This window comes from Salvelinus sp. IW2-2015, linkage group LG28 (assembly GCF_002910315.2).
Source record: "Salvelinus sp. IW2-2015 linkage group LG28, ASM291031v2, whole genome shotgun sequence".
Classification (NCBI taxonomy): domain Eukaryota; kingdom Metazoa; phylum Chordata; class Actinopteri; order Salmoniformes; family Salmonidae; genus Salvelinus; species Salvelinus sp. IW2-2015.
Window position 1 is genome coordinate 18511149 of NC_036868.1, and position 16195 is coordinate 18527343.

General features: G+C 44.9%; 1 protein-coding gene across 1 annotated transcript in view; it reads left to right on the forward strand.

Moving 5' to 3' along the window:
- Positions 1 to 15253, forward strand: part of syne2a (spectrin repeat containing, nuclear envelope 2a) — a 203218-nt gene extending 187965 nt beyond the window's left edge. Inside the window, 16 exon segments of the mRNA XM_070435847.1 lie at positions 1353 to 1515; positions 2013 to 2203; positions 3188 to 3338; positions 3769 to 3951; positions 4305 to 4442; positions 4835 to 5026; positions 5208 to 5502; positions 5738 to 5809; positions 8192 to 8334; positions 9215 to 9341; positions 9477 to 9679; positions 10340 to 10540; positions 11160 to 11288; positions 12418 to 12615; positions 13632 to 13777; positions 14406 to 15253. Coding sequence (XP_070291948.1) covers positions 1353 to 1515; positions 2013 to 2203; positions 3188 to 3338; positions 3769 to 3951; positions 4305 to 4442; positions 4835 to 5026; positions 5208 to 5502; positions 5738 to 5809; positions 8192 to 8334; positions 9215 to 9341; positions 9477 to 9679; positions 10340 to 10540; positions 11160 to 11288; positions 12418 to 12615; positions 13632 to 13777; positions 14406 to 14616 — 2743 coding nt within the window. The 3' untranslated portion in view covers positions 14617 to 15253.
- The last annotated feature ends 942 nt before the right edge of the window (positions 15254 to 16195 follow it).

The following is a 16195-nucleotide window of genomic DNA, read 5'->3' on the forward strand; positions in this document are numbered from 1 at the left end:
GAAAGTGTCACGTGTACTCCTTCTCCGGCCTCTAGGTCTTCAGGCTGCTGATTATCCCGCACACCTGTCACCATCGTCAAGCGCACCAGTGCCTCATGACACTCACTTGGACTCCATCACCTCCTTGATTATCTTCCCTATATCTGTCACTCCCCTTCTTTCCTCAGGTGTTATTSTTCCTGTTTCATGTCCCTGTACTTGTGTCCCGACACTCAGCGCACTCGTTACAGAATAACACCTCACCTAAAGGAAAAATCAGGGAGTATTTTTTTTGGTGTCAGTGTAAATGCCGTCGGGTCCGGGAGCCGCTTCAGGCTCTCATGCCTCAGCCAGATCGYCAGGCTCCCCTGCCTCAGCCGGCTTGTCGGGCTTTCATGCCTCAGCCAAATCGCCAAGCTCCCCTGCCTCCGCCGACTCGTCAGGCTCTCATGCCTCAGCCGGATCACCGGTCCGCTCCTGATCCCCGGGTTCGTCCCCTTTGTCGGCGTCCTGTGGCTGGAGCCGTRSGTCGGGGAGGGGGTACTGTCATGTGTACTCCCTCTCCGGCCTCTAGGTCATCAGGGCGCTGATTATCCCGCACACCTGTCACCATCGTCAAGCGCACAAGTGCCTCATGACACTCACCTGGACTCCATCACCTCCTTGATTATCTTCCCTGTATCTGTCACTCCCCTTCTTTCCTCAGGTGTTATTGTTCCTGTTTCATGTCAGTGCACTGTTTGTGGTTCTTGTTGTTTATTTATTTATTAACACTCACTCCCTGTACTTGCTTCCTGACTCTCAGCGCACTTGTTACAGGAAGGTTGTGCGTGACTATGGTAGATGAAGGAATCAATCTATCTTTTCAGACTGTTAGAGTATTTATCTGGTCAATATGTCAGTGTATTATGTCTGTTTGTAACAGTGTGTTATATATGAAAATGTGATCGTGTTATATATGAAAATGTGATCGTATTATAAATTAATGTTTAAGTACTCTTGGACGATTAGTCCAAATGAAGACTAAAAGAGATCCTAATAAAATCATGTATTTGTATGTTTTATGTGGACCCCAGGATGAGTAGCTGCTGCATGTGCAGTAGCTAATGAGGATCCTAATAAACTTAACTAAATTGTGGGCACTTGTGAAGAATAAACACTTCATGAACTTGAATAAACACTTCAACTTGGTAGTTGAATGGTTCCAAAAGTACAAACCCTGTCCACCTGCCACTCCAGAAAGACTCAATCAGACAATCAAAAGTAGACATGTTGGGTGTAGTTAATTATCACTTATGTAGTATTGCTCTGACTCTCTTCCCTTTGTGTGTATGGGTGGGCGGGTGTGTGTGTGTGTGTGTGTGTGTGTGCAGGCTGAGGAAGCTGAAGGAGACCCTGGGTATGGTGCAGCAGCTGGACAAGAACATGAGCAACCTGCGATCATGGCTGTCCCGCATCGAGACCCAGCTGGCCAGGCCCGTCACCTACAACGTGTGTCACCATGAGGAGATCCAGAGACGGCTCGCCCAACAGCAGGTGGGTGGTAGTAGGGTGAAGTTGCCCCTAGACATTGATCTTGGGTCAGTTTAGCATGTGGGTGCTAGGGTCCTGTTCATTAGGCACCAAATTAACAGGGAGGGAGTACCTGTTTAACGCTTTAAAATGTTTTCCCTTGAACACACCCATGTTGTCATAGCGAATATTATGAAGTGATTTACCTGAATAAATACACATTGAAAAAGACAGGTTACACAAAGGTGTTTTTGTGTAATATGCACATCACAAATTTCCCACCGGTGCTGGGCMAAAAACATTCTATTACTCAGATATAGATTGTAATGACCATATCTGTAATATCTGTATTGATTTCATTTTATTTTAGTTATTTGAATAGATGGCGATAGATACAAACATATTACCCCATTGAACAAACAACCATCCAATATATAGCCTTGTCAATAGCCGTGTCCAACGTTGTCCGTCTGTCTGTCCACATTACATTACGCTAAGGTTGTCCTTGTTTCCATCCACAGGAGCTACAGAGGGACATCGAGCAGCACACGGAGGGCGTGGCGTCCGTCTTGAGGCTGTGCGACATCCTGCTGCACGACCAGGATGCGTGTGGTGGAGGCGACGGCGAGAATGACTCCATCCAGCAGACCACCTGCAGCCTAGACCAGCGCTGGAGGGCCATCTGTGCCATGTCCCTGGAGAGGAGGCTCAGGTAGGACACACACACACACTCATATGTGTATACACACGCACAATCAATCAATCCCCACAAAAATATATAATGTATTTATAATGCATTACCAAACAGGTGGCTTATACAAAGTGTTACCAAAAGTGATGAATGAAGTTTGTGGGTTCATTTGGATGGTGATGGATGGTGATGTTTCGCGGTCCAGAGTGAAGTTTCATCTGGGTTAAGATCAGCTTCCCCTTCCCTTATCCTAACCTTAAAGGAAATATCCACCCAAAACCACTAATTCCTATATCCACTAATATGTGAGAACAATATATGTTGTTAACAAATGTTTAATTTTGTCGTTATAATAAGGTTGGTAGCAACATGTGAAAATTGTTGTGGAAATCTATGGCAGCTCTGTCTGGCTAACGAGCAAATGTAGCGACACACAGTAAGACTGAATTCAATATCAGCATGTGAAGTTGATAGTTAGCTACAATCTCACCATGTTCAACCTGCAGATCGATGTGTCTCGCATCGGCACCATGCAATGCACCCTGGACTGAAGAGGCAGACAAATAGGAGAAATGTGGTGGACCCTAAATTATACATTTCTCAAAGTAGCAATATCGCTAAAATATAATCAATTGCTCATTCGAGAGAAGACAACCTCCCGTGTTATGGCATCAGCTAGTATTTAAATCTGACATGTATGATAGATGTTTTTGAGATCTTAAAGTCATATTCCTTTTAACTTCCAGTGTAGTGAGAGTGGCTTAATCGCAGTGCTAGTCATACCTGACAAATTTCTGCCTGCTCGAACGGCAATAGCTCAGATACACATGAAAACATAAAACCACCCAGAGAATTGATAGAACATCGCTCAGAGATGCACGCAAACAATATAACATTCAACATGGGTGAATCTTTCCTCTACTTATTAGTGGGGGGATTGCAAAACTGACCCAAGATTAGCGTCTCAGGGCAACTTTACCCTGCACTGATGTTCCCCTATGATAGGATCGAGGAGACCTGGAGGCTGTGGTGTAAGTTCCTGGATGACTACTCGTGCTTTGAGGACTGGCTCAAGGTGGCCGAACGCACGGCAGCCAACCCCAACTCTGACAACGTTCCGTACACAGTCGCCAAGGAGGAGCTCAAGAAGTTTGAGGTCAGTTTTGGGGATCCTATAGGAACTGACAGTGAAGTTCACTTCTGCCTCCCAGATGACACCCTATTCCCTACATAGTGCTCTACTTTTACCCAATGCTCTGATCAAAATTAGTGCAAATTGCAGAGAATAGGTTGTCATTGCGGACACAGACACTGTCTGAGATTTTCATTGTATTCTATTAACTAACCAATGGCTCGGTTACTGGATGGTTGGTTTAATCATATCCTTTCCCCAATATTCATCAATCAAGGTTATTCACACCCCTCTCTCCCTCCTCCTTCCCTCCATCCTTCCTTTTATCTTCCCTCATAATCTTCCTCCCTCGCTTCCTTTCATCCTCCCTCCCTCCCGCTCGGAATACCCTCTACACCTCCCCCCATCCACCATACATCCCCTCCCTCCCTCCTGCCCTCCCCACCCTACGCAGGGCTTCCAGAGGCAGGTGCAGGAGCGTGTGACCCAGCTGGAGCTGGTCAACAACCAGTACCGCAGGCTGGCCCGGGAGAACCGCACAGACGGCGCCAGCCGCATCAAGGTTATGGTCCATGAGGGCAACTGCCGCTGGGATGCACTGCACAGGAGGACAGCGGCCATCTTACGCAGGCTAAAGGTGATAAGGAAGGAATGCTGTTTGTTTTTTTAAGAAAATAAAAATATGCACACTGCGCTTGCCAGTGTTACTTTAGTTAGCTTACACATCGGCCTTACTGTCTATCAGAGCTTAAGAAATCATTGACTTATTGCTTTTCCTATTTTTAAGGGACTTATAAAAATWAAAAAATGCCAAGATGGCCAAATCGTCACTTTTTTTTTTTTACATCAAGAGCCAGAGCTGTGACTGTTTTCCACCCCCCATGTGAATCTTGAATTTTATCTGCACCTTGACTCTAGGTGTGCACACTATCAAGCACTATTTTCTTACATACAAAAACTCACGGTCTCTTTTCCCCTTCCCCACTGCAGCATTTTACGGGTCAGAGAGAGGAGTTTGAGGGGACCAGGGAGAGCCTGCTGGTGTGGCTGACGGAGATGGACCTGCAGCTCACCAACGTGGAGCACTTTTCAGAGACAGACACGCAGCACAAGATGAAGCAGCTCAACGTAAGGGGGGGATGGGTGGGATTGGGGGAAGATGGGGCAGACAGAGGGTTTACACACACACACGCACAAGCTCAGGAACGCATATTCACTAGTGGACACACACACACACACACAAACATGGAGGAATGTGCATTCACACAGTCACTGTCTTGCACATGTGAACTCAGATTCCCACAGTAACTCACTCAGATGCAGGAGAGCACACATGTCACACACACATCCATGGCCAGTTTTGACACAGTCAACCAAACACTCTCACATTCTCCTCTCCTTTCTAGCTCCGGGGTGAAGTTTCCCAGCCATAGGTACAGATTTAGGATCAGCTTCCCCTCCCCCAATCCCAACYACAACTATTAGTGGGGAAAATGCCTAACTGACCTTCTCCCCTCCAGTCCTTCCAGAGGGAGATCACCCTCAACACGGAGCGCATCGACGGGCTGATTGTGTTCGGTGAGGGCCTGATCCAGAGGAGCTCTCCGCTGGACGCCGCTCTCATCGAGGACGAGCTAGAGGAGCTACACTCCTACTGTCAGGAGGTGTTTGGCAGGGTGGTCCGCTTCCACCAGCGCCTCACGCAGCCACCGGTTAGTATGTGTGGACACACATACACACAGATGTACAGGCACGCACACAAAAAACACACCCCAACAAAAAGAGAGAGAGACACACACACACAGAAGAGTTGTACTCCTACTGCCAGGAAGTGTATGGAAGGGTGATCTGCTTCCACTAGCTCCTGACACAATCTCCTCTCCTCCTCTCCAGGTGTTGAAGGAGGAACCGGAGCTCTTCAGTGGGGACAAGCCCCTGGAGGGGAGCTGCGAGCTGATTGGCCATTCCTGGCTGGGGCGGAGCCAGAGTCAGGGGAGTGCCCCTGCCACACCCACCCACCTGTTGGCCCCTCCCCTGGAGTGTTCGGGCCGGGAGACACCCGTGAGCATGTGCGACTCCATCCCTCTGGAATGGGACCACACGGGAGACGTAGGAGGATCTTCGTCCCATGAGGAGGAGGAGGAGGAGGTTGAGAAGAAAGACGGGACCTACTACAGTACTCTGTCAGGTAAAATACAGTGTTCATGTTTCCTCTCTGATGACAACTAAGTGTGTATGTGTGTCTGTCTTACAATCAGTAATGAGTATTCAACAATGCTGTGGTATTTATGAATACAGTATATTCATGTACACACACCGTGACAGTGACAGTCACACGCACGCACACACACACACACACACACACACACACACACACACACACACACACACACTCAACTTGGCCCTCTTCTACTCTTCTCCAGAGGTGGAGGTTACAGAGAGTCCAGAGGACTTTGTGAAAGCCACGGCTCTCTCACTGGGAGCTGATCCCTCTGGTAGGCACCACTATGGTCTTCCTCTTCCATGCTGATGCCATTTGGTGGCTATATACAAGCGGGTACTGCTAGACTTGGGGCATGCCTCACGCAACCTCACATAACCTCACGCAAAACTGCTAAAGTACACTATCTTATAGGAGTCCTCACAATAAAGTGTGATCACCGCTCACTAAAGAGCTAAAGCTCAATAACAATTTAACTAGGCTACATCTTAGCTCAGTATAATTTTTTTTAAATGTATATTTTCTGATTTCATTTAACATATATAGAGAGAGGATAACGGGGAGTTGTGTCAAAGAGCAGTAGGCCGGATTCAAACGTATGCTGACAAGTGTGCCAGAGGCTGCAGCATTACAGCTAGACCAGCCAAGCCACAGCGTTGTTTTTTTATTTTTCGATTTGAAGGTTGGGAGTTCAATCCCTGATCGAGTCATACCGAAGACTCAAAAAATGGAACTTGATGTGTCTCTGCAGGACACTCAGCATTAAGGCCAGGCACCACATGCTGAAATTWAATTTTTGCATCTACCTGTCAATTTTGAGATTGTTGGGGTATTTTGGTCCATTAACATGAGTCTTTTTAAAGAGTAAACATAAACATTTAAAAAACTTGATGAAAATGTATATTTTCTTTAGTTTATCATACTACCATCAACATTTTTATGAATTTGAACAACTTTAAAATGAACATACATCATTTCAAAACTCACTACATTGGATTACACATAATTTCAAAGTCCATTTCATAGAAAATGTTACAAACTGGACTACATTTAGTAACTTACTTTGAAGAGATGGTGATTGGGTCTAAATAGGCTTTTGGCATTTGGTCGTCTTAATTCAGTGTTCTTGTCTTTAACTGCCATTTCCCAAAAGTCAGACTCTTCCCACACACCAACACATTTTCTCAGCCTCAGAAGCATCTGCCTCACCATAGCAAAATTGTGTGTGGTTATCCTTAGATATATTCTCCGGACTTGCCCAGAGGGAAATGTTGATATTCCAGTAAATGTTTTAATCTAGTTAACATTTTATTTGGAAAAATGCCTTTAAATGTCTTTGGTATTTTACAGATAGAAAGATTTAAAAAGTATTTATCCACAAAGTCCGGTCCTGGAGTGTCTTAACAAAATGAAACAAAAATATTTAGGCTGACTTAATCTAGTGTCTAGATTTTTTTTATTTGCGTTGTATGCAAATATGCATTATTTAATAATAAATCGCCTCATTTGCATATTGTAATAATATATTTCAGAAAATAGTAATACAAAAAAATATTTTATTCAACTGATAAAATTTGATTGTGATATGATTAAAAGGATTCGCGTGTGGTGCCTGGCCTTAAGGAGATAGATTGGGGGTAAGGCCCTGTGACAGACTAGCGTCCTGTCCAGGGGATGTATTTGAAGTAGAGAGGTGATTCAGCAACACCTGGAGGACAATGGCGTTAAATAAAAAAACATTTTTATTGCTAAAAGTAGAAGCAATGTGTTATGGCTTTTGGCCTTCGTCAGGGTTTTTACAGAAGTAAAACAGAATGAGTATTTTTTTATACATTTCAAGGGACCAATCACAGTTAGTATACCAATAGAAACATGTGATTGGTTACATCAGGGAATGTACTTGTACATCAAATTACCTCACGCTAAGGAAACAGAAGATAGGTTCCTGCCCCATGGGCCGTTCTGGCTCGGGCAAGGCTACTTACCTTTACTTAGGCCTCAGTTAGAGACTTGTTTGCATAGTAAATAGGCTTTAAGTGTAAAATCCACTTAGGGTTGCCAGATACAGTTAAACCACTCCCATCTGTGTTGCCAGATCCAACTACACTAATTCACCCCACTGCTGTGCCATAACCTCCCTTTGCTACTGTCTACCACCTGAAATACTGCATGGGAATAAAGATGCACACACATAACATGGTTTCTTTCACTGCTTGATTTATACTTGTATGGCATTATTATTTGGGTGGCAGAAAATCTCCTTTGTAACCAGAGCAAGCCCACTGGGCAAAAACTGGTTGAATCATTGTTTAAACGTCATTTCAACAACTAACAATGTGATAACGTTGAATCAACATGGGAAACTGATTGGATTGTCAAAAATACTTTTTTAAACCCAACTTTTAACCTAAATCTCATGACATGGTGACATTTTTTGTTGATTTCACATTGAATTCACATTCATTGACAACTCATGTAAATCAAAACTAGTCGTTGAAATTACGTCTATGCCCATTGGAAGTAGAATGGTCTGCAGGGAAAATTTGGTCATTATTGTGTTTTCAATGTAAACTCAGGCTCTAACGGGGTGTGTGTGTGTGTCTGCATGTGCGTGTACATGCATGTCTGTGTGTGTTTGTGTGTGTGGTCCTCTCAGTTCCACTCAGAGCCATGGCCATACCCGAATCTCCAAGTTGGCGCTCACCAGGCGACCCGGACAGGAAGTACCTCCACCTGGACTCTCCTGACGGCCTAGACCCCTCACCTACACACACTAGCACTCCCTTCAAACAAGGCTACGTAAGTCGCTCCGGGCTGAAATGTATCCTAGGTACAGGTCTAGGATCAGCTTCCCCTCCCCAAGCTTAACCATGCCCATTAGTGGGGAAAATGCTAAACGTATCCAAGATTAGCATTTAGGGGCAACTTCCCCTTACTCCTACATAAATCTGCTCTGCTGCCCCCCTCTGGCTACACCTAGTGTTTGTGTGTGATTAGATTAAATTATATATTTTTATTTAGTCACCTGCACAGGGTCACAGATGTATTTGCAGTATAAAGTGAAATTCATAAGCGCTGAGCTCCAACAGTGCATGTGTGAATGAAACAATAAAACATGTAATATTAATAATACACAGTTTAGAACTGTGACAATGATAAATACAAATGTCCATTTTCCGTTGAGAGGGGGAGGCAGTGTGCACGGAATGATCCGTTGGGCTGAGCGTACCACCCTCTGTCGTGCCTTGCGGTCAGCGGCGGTGGAGTCACCAAGCTGTGATGCAGCCCGACGGTATGCTTTCGATGGTGCTCCTGTCGAACAAGGGCCCTCGGGAACAGACCTTTCTTCAGCCTCCTGAGTTTGAAGAGTCGCTGTCATGCCTTCTTCACCATGGTTTGACCATTTCAGCTCATCGGTGATGTGTAACACAGAGAAACTGGAAGTTTTTGACCATCTCCAACGCGGCCCCGTTGATGAGGATGGGGGCGTGCCCAGCCTGGTTCCTGCTGAAGTCCACAATCCGCTCCTTTGCTTTGCTGACACTGAGGGAGAGGTTGTTTACCTGGCACCACACCATCAAGAGTGCCTACCTCCTCTCCGTAGGCCGTCTCGTCGTTGTGTGCATGCATGCGCAATGGTGTGTGTTACATTCTGTAACAGTGTGTGTCTGCGTTACAGGTGCGTCTGATGTCAGAGTGCAGTGGTAGCATCAAAAGTGTCAAAAGGGTCTCCCTGATCCTGGATGATGAGGAGCAGCCCGAGGAACAGGGCCTCACTGGCCTGACGACCGCTGACAAACAATCAGGTAGCGCACTCACATGCACACACATTGGGGGAGGAAACATGGGAACATTCTTACCTGCCGTCATGCAATATTTGCGATACACTAATAAATGTATGTTACAAGTGTGTGTGCCCGTGGGTGTATTTGTGTTCTCAGGGGTGATCGAGCGTTGGGAGCTGCTGCAGGCTCAGGCCAGGAGCAACCTGCTGTCTGGCCTGCGGGAGCCTTGCCAGTTGACCTCTGACCTGCGTGACATCACTTCCTGGCTGGGGTGGGTAACGCCGGAGCTGGAGAGAGTGCAGGTTCGCGAGACCCCCACCAGCATCCAAGACATGGAGGCTAGGGTCAAACAACTCAAGGTAAGGCTTCTGAATATTATACTGTACTACGGTGTCCATTTTAGGACAGCTGAGACTAAGGCTTTTTGAATATGGAAACCATACATTGCTTGTCTTTTCCATTCAAGGTAAGGAAATGAACTACATACAGTGCTCATCTTTTCCATTAATTTTGGTTTGAGGCATGATAGGGTAATAGCTGGATCTACACAACAGATAGCTGGCCTGGGACGTGTACTTATCTCAAGAGAGCCACTTTTGAGGTTTAAAAACATTGGACAAATGTACATTTTGGAGTCAACTATCCCTTTAATCGTCTCTTTAAAGGGGCAATCTGACTTAAACAACAACAAAGCAGATTGCCCCTTTAAAGTCAGATTGCCCCTCTACCTGTCCCTTTAAAGGCCCAGTATGTAGCTTTGTGCATGGCCCGACCAAATGTGAGTTATAGATTTGTAATTCTTATTGAAAGCAAGTCTGATAGATCCATACTATGTGCACTATTTCTATGCTTCCCCTTAAGTTTAGTTTTTGCTTCTTTTGATTTTGTACACCGGCTTCAAAGCTGAAAATACTATATTTTTGCTAATTGAAAAGATTTTTCTCAGCGTTTTAGATGGTACAATAATTATCGACACTATACATTGCACGCTCTCTCTCACTCGCTCTCTCTCACTCCAGGAGATGCAGAAGGTATTTGCTCACTACAAGGCCGTCATGCTGTCGCTTAACCTGGGCGGTCGTGAGTTGGGGGGGTGTGACGGTCCGGAGGCTCGGGAGCTAGGGGAGGGCCTGGCTAGTATGAACCAGGGCTGGATGCTGGCCTGCACTGGCCTGGAGGAGTGGCAGGACAGTCTGCGTACCACTGTCATGCGCTGTCAGGTCAGTTACTGTACAGTTACAGGACAGTGGGCAAAACTGTTTGAAATKACATATTGTCAACCAGTTTTGCCTAGAAAATACGTAATTCAACCGGTTTTGCACACTGGGAGTAAATTGTTTCTCAATTTTGGTTCCTGGGGGTATAGCTCCTCAAGGTTGCACATATTTGTTATTTGCCCAGCAAAAGCACACCTGATTCAACAACCCTTGCCCTTCATCAGGTGTGCTTTTGCTGGCCAGAAGAAAAATGTCCAACCTGTCCAGATGGTAAAACTGGTAGCAATTAAGTAATTCTGATGTCTTCTGTGATGTCATGGTCTGGTTGTATGTTGATTGGAAAATTATGTATTTTTAGCGACCAGAAAAATAGATCCTTACCTGGTTGTAAGGTCATCTGACGTCTCTTGAGTGTCTCTGCAGAAAATACAATTATTATGACGTCCAATGCGGAGACCTATCATCCTATCCATGGGGTGTACTTGTAGTTCAAGCTGCCTCACAATACAGAATCATCCCCCTATGGGCGGTTTTGGCTTGGACATGATTAGTTGTCCAAGGCTTACTTACTATGCACCGACAGGTCCCTGACCTTTGCYCTTTCTCCTCTAACCCACGACAGGAGTTCCACGAGACGCTGCACTCCCTGCTTCTGTGGCTGGCCCATGCCGAGAGCAGGCGCTACGCCGTCGACATCCACCACCCGGACACGCCGCCAGGCACGCTGTTGGAGCACCGCAACACACTCACTGTGAGAGAGAGGGGAGTGGGAGGAGGGGGGAGAGGAAGAGGCATACGGGAAGGGGGAGAGGGAGGGAGAATGCTGGAGGAGGGAGAACGGGGAGGATGGATAAGAGGGAAGAGAAAGGGGGTGTGGGGTGGTAGAAACAATGGGAGTGGGAAGGGGGTGGTTTAGGAGAGAAAAGGGGTGATGATGGTTTGGGTGGTTAGAGTAAGGGGAACTTAATAAGGGAAAAATTATGGAGATAGAGGGAGAACAATGGAGGGAGTACACATAACTTGAGAGAGAGAGAAGGGGGAAACGGAAAGTTCTGACGGATAGTGCAATATACACTGAGTAGGCTGAGCAGATGGGTGGCAGGTAGCCTAGTGGTTAGAGCGTTAGACCAGTAACTGAAAGGTTTCTGATTTGAATCCCAGAGCTGACAAGGCTCTGTTGATGTGCCCTTGAACAAGGCACTTAACCCTAATTACTCTTGAAAGTTGCTCTGGATAACAGTGTCTGCTAAATGACTAAACAATAAAATAAAATAAATGAATCCAGGTCAAAGCTATGATCCCTTATTGATGTCACTTAAATCCACTTCAATCAGTGTAGATGAAGGAGGAGGGGAGGAGACAGGTTAAAGAAGGATTTTTAAGCCTTGAGACATGGATTGTGTATCTGTGCCATTCAGAGGGTGAATGGGCAAGACAAGCCATTTCAGTGCCTTTGAACAGGATATGGTAGTAGGTGCCAGGCGCACCGATTTGTGTCRGGAATTGCAATGCTGCTGGGTTATTCACGCTCAACAGTTTCCCATGTGTATAAAGAATGGTCCACCACCCAAAGGACATCCAGCCAACTTGACACAACTGTGGGAAGCATTGGAGTCAACATGGGCTAGCATCCCTGTGGAACGCTTTCTACACCTTGTAGAATCCATCCCCATGAATTGAGGCTGTTCTGAGTGGGGGGGGGTTGCAACTCAATATTAATGTTTAGTATACTCAGTGTAAATGTGGCACATTCCCTTATCAATGGTTTGGCCAATGAGTTTTTACATTGATAATTTTCCACGGGTTGGGAAGCTCCCCTTCGACTGATGTCTGTGTCTGTCTGTCTGCATGCATCTGTGTGTGTGTGTCCTTTTTTCCAGGGCCTGCAGAATGAGTTGCGGGCGAGACAGAGCCAGGTGGGCTCGCTCCAGGGGCTGTGGAGCCAGCTGCAGCCAGCGGAGGAGGGGGGGGGGGAGGAGAGCGTAGAAGCTCGGGAGAAGCTCCACGTGACAGCCAACAAACTGTGGACGCTGCTCCGCCAGGTGGCCCACGACCTCAGCGTCGTGCAGGAGCGCCTGGTAAGGAGATCCCACACCAAGTGATTTGAATTTAAAATTKAAAAAACTTTTGGAGAAAAAAAAATGCTTCTCCTTTTTGGTTTATTGAGATTATTTAAAATAAAAGCAATTTCTTCAGTGATTGAATTGGACTTCAGTTGACTTCCTCAATTGACTAACTTCAATCGAATTGAATTTAAACCTGCCCCACAAACTTTGCTATGGTTTGTGGTTGATTCCATTCCAATATAGACAGCTCAGGAAGTAAACTCAAACCTTTGTTGGTTTACGTTCCTGATTTGAATGACTTGAAATTGAATTGACCCCAAAAATGCACTCCACGGTGTCCGAAGCATTAGACAGAGAGGATTATGCAATCCCAATCACCAGGCACCTCCACAAGGTGGTGCACATTTTTTATCTAGCCCAACAATCACCAAGCCATTGATTCGTTGGACCGGGTGTATTAGTTCTTGGCTAGAACGAAACTGTGCCCCAGGAACGGATTCAGAAACGACATATTGACAATGTTCTAGAAATGCACAAAGAACATTGTTTACCAGACAGAATTGGAAACACATTTAGAAGAAACATAAGAAAACAGACTGAAACGGGGAGTCTATGTGGACTTAAAGATACAGCAAGAAACGCACGTTTTCGGGTTTACACTACCAAGATGTCTTAAAACAAATTTGACACAACCCACGTTCCTGAGTCGTGTTCATTAGGGCACGCAATGGAAATTGTTTTAAGACATTTTGCCATCAAAAACGAAAATTAGCATTTCCTAATAGACAAATCCAGGTAGTCCCTCCTTGTTTCAGTCTGTTTTCTTACATTTGGTGCCTAATGAACACGACCGTGTTGCTGGCACCATGCTCCATTCAAATGAGCCCATTGAAACCCTGATTAAAGCAGTTAAGCTGTCAAAACATTGGTATTTATTAACTGTTGCATCGGAACCAGGAGTGTGAGACTTATTTAATTTTCTAACCATTCAAATGAACAACCTGACGTGTTTACTGCCCTTGCTGCAGGACTGTGGGACTCTATCTGCAGGTCCGGCTGCGGCTCGAGCTGCAGTTGAAAGTGAGGGCAGAGGGCAGGCGGAGGGAAGCCAGTCCCCGTCTAATGCCAGTCAAGAGGAGGGCACCAATACCACACCAACCTCAGCTGGCAGAAGGTACGGACCAGATAGATTAAACTTCTTCAGTTCAAAAATGCTTTATTACAATGGGTAATCACGCAGTGCAAATAGAATATACAGTATATAACAGAAAATATAAAACATAGAAATTATTATTGTCAATGTTGAGATAATTATAGACACTTGGGCTGGAATCCAATCGAAGGCGTACTGCACTACCGACAATGTGTCATTAAAAAGCTCTGTCCCCCTATGTTCAGAGATCCCATTCATGTTCAGAGATCCCATTCATGAATGTCGGCTCAAGTGTTAATTGCCTTTAAAAGGCGCTTTCTCGGTAATGTAATGGGCAGCGCTGCAACGCGCCTTTGAATGAATTCCTGCTTTGATGTAATGATAAAAAAAGGTTAGAGTGGTCTCAAGACTTTTTATGGTGGAGGCTGAAGTTGCCCCTAGACACTGATCTTTGGTAAGATTTGCTTTTCCCCCACTAATAGTTAAGGTTAGGATTGGGTGAGGGGAAAATAATACTAGATATGTACCTGGGGGAAACTTCAACCCGAAACAGTTATGGTCTATGGAAGTCGTCTGTGGAGGATTCCTGTATGTTTTAACTGATGATTTGCCTAAGTACTGTTCTTCGTCCCTTGTCTTGGACCTCCAGGGGGGAGAAGAGGGACCCAACCCCACCTCGCTCCTTCTTCTACCGCGTGCTGCGAGCCGCCTTCCCCCTACACCTCCTCCTCCTCCTGGTCCTAGTGCTGGCCTGCCTGGTGCCCCTGGCTGAGAATGACCACAGCTGCACACTGTCCAACAACTTTGCCCGCTCCTTCTACCCCATGTTGCGCTACACCAATGGCCCACCACCCACCTGATACAAACACTGACATGCGTGGCCTGCTTCCAAAGCTAACCCATCGATACTCTCTGCTTAAGAGCTGGAGAGAGGACATTGTTACGGTCACAAMATTTTATTTTAAATTTCTATATTTATAGATTTGAATTTATTATTAATTTATTCCCTTAAAAAAAGCCATACCGATGTTCAATTTCTATAAAACAATTGATGTGATCCACCCATTTGGAACTCTTGCCGCTAACGTCACTCGCAAGTACTGTATTTCAAAGGAGACTTGTTTTTGTGAGGTTGTGTTCTGCTTGTAAAGATTTCTATCGTAATGATTTGCCCTTCAAGCCATGTATTGAAGTAGCAGTCTGTTGTAGGACCTATCCAGTCCACAACAGCTTTATATTGATGTTCTTTCAGAATTATGTCATCTGCACTCATTCAAAAATGCCTTCTGTAAGCGTCTACTATTCAAATGGTCAAATTTTGCGACCCTTTGACTTGGCTGTGCGAGTGAAATGTTTAATTGGTCGCACTGGTGCGAGCTGCACGTTCTACCTGGTCGCCTCATTCAAAACGTTCCATTTTTTGAGGCGGATAAAACCAATGAATTTGTTAAAGTGCATTATCCTCATGATTCTTGTAATAAATGTGTTTGCCCTGCCGCTGTGCCTGCCTCGCTGGGACCGGCTGCATTAATGAGCGAGTCTCTCACACTCTTTCTCCCCCCTCGTGATTGTATAACATTTCAAAAACAACACTTTGGAAGTAACTAGTCTCAGCTTTCTGTAGGTATAATTTTTTTCTCAACGATCATTATTGAGCTCAAAGCACACTGTTTTATAATTATCTGATATGGCTTTGGAATACTGAGAGCGTGAAATTTTGCATCAGCCATTGCAAGTGCAGTAAACCTCATTGCAGTTTTTTGGGGGATATTACATTTACTGTTAGATTAACACATGGCTACTAGCAATAGGTGATGTATTTGGAGTTAGTGATCTAGCTAATGTGTTTTGGCGTTTCCACTTCCTCCGGTGGTGAAATAGCACCAATTAAACTAGGCCTATATATAATATTAGTGCACATACCRATAAAGCCAAATTCATCTCTATTTAACAAAACAAAAAAAATCGGGAAATTCTGGAGCCCTATTTTGGCAGTAAAATACAACAAAAATAGCCTAATTGTCAACCCACTGGATTAGGTTGCGTACCAAAATATGTTTAATCATGCAATCCTGCTTGGACATGTTAGAAGTAATAACTTGTTTTATTGAAAACAATTTCAGTAGTCCCTTACACTTCTTAATAATGCATTGTGAAYGACTATAAGATGACTGAAATGTATTTTATTGTGTGACCCTGCAAATTGTATTGGGGGGGTGTTATCAGTGAAACACCTAGGAAACATTTTAGTTTGGAGACCTGGATCAGTGTGTATGAATTATGTGCACTGTATTATTTCCAAATAATATAATTTTGATGTTCTTCACCTCTGAACATGCACACGCATTCGTGGTAGTTAAATCATATCAGAAAGTGTATATTGAGGTAGCCAACATGAATGGGCGCCATTTTGACACCAGATTATTTTTAATTTTTTTA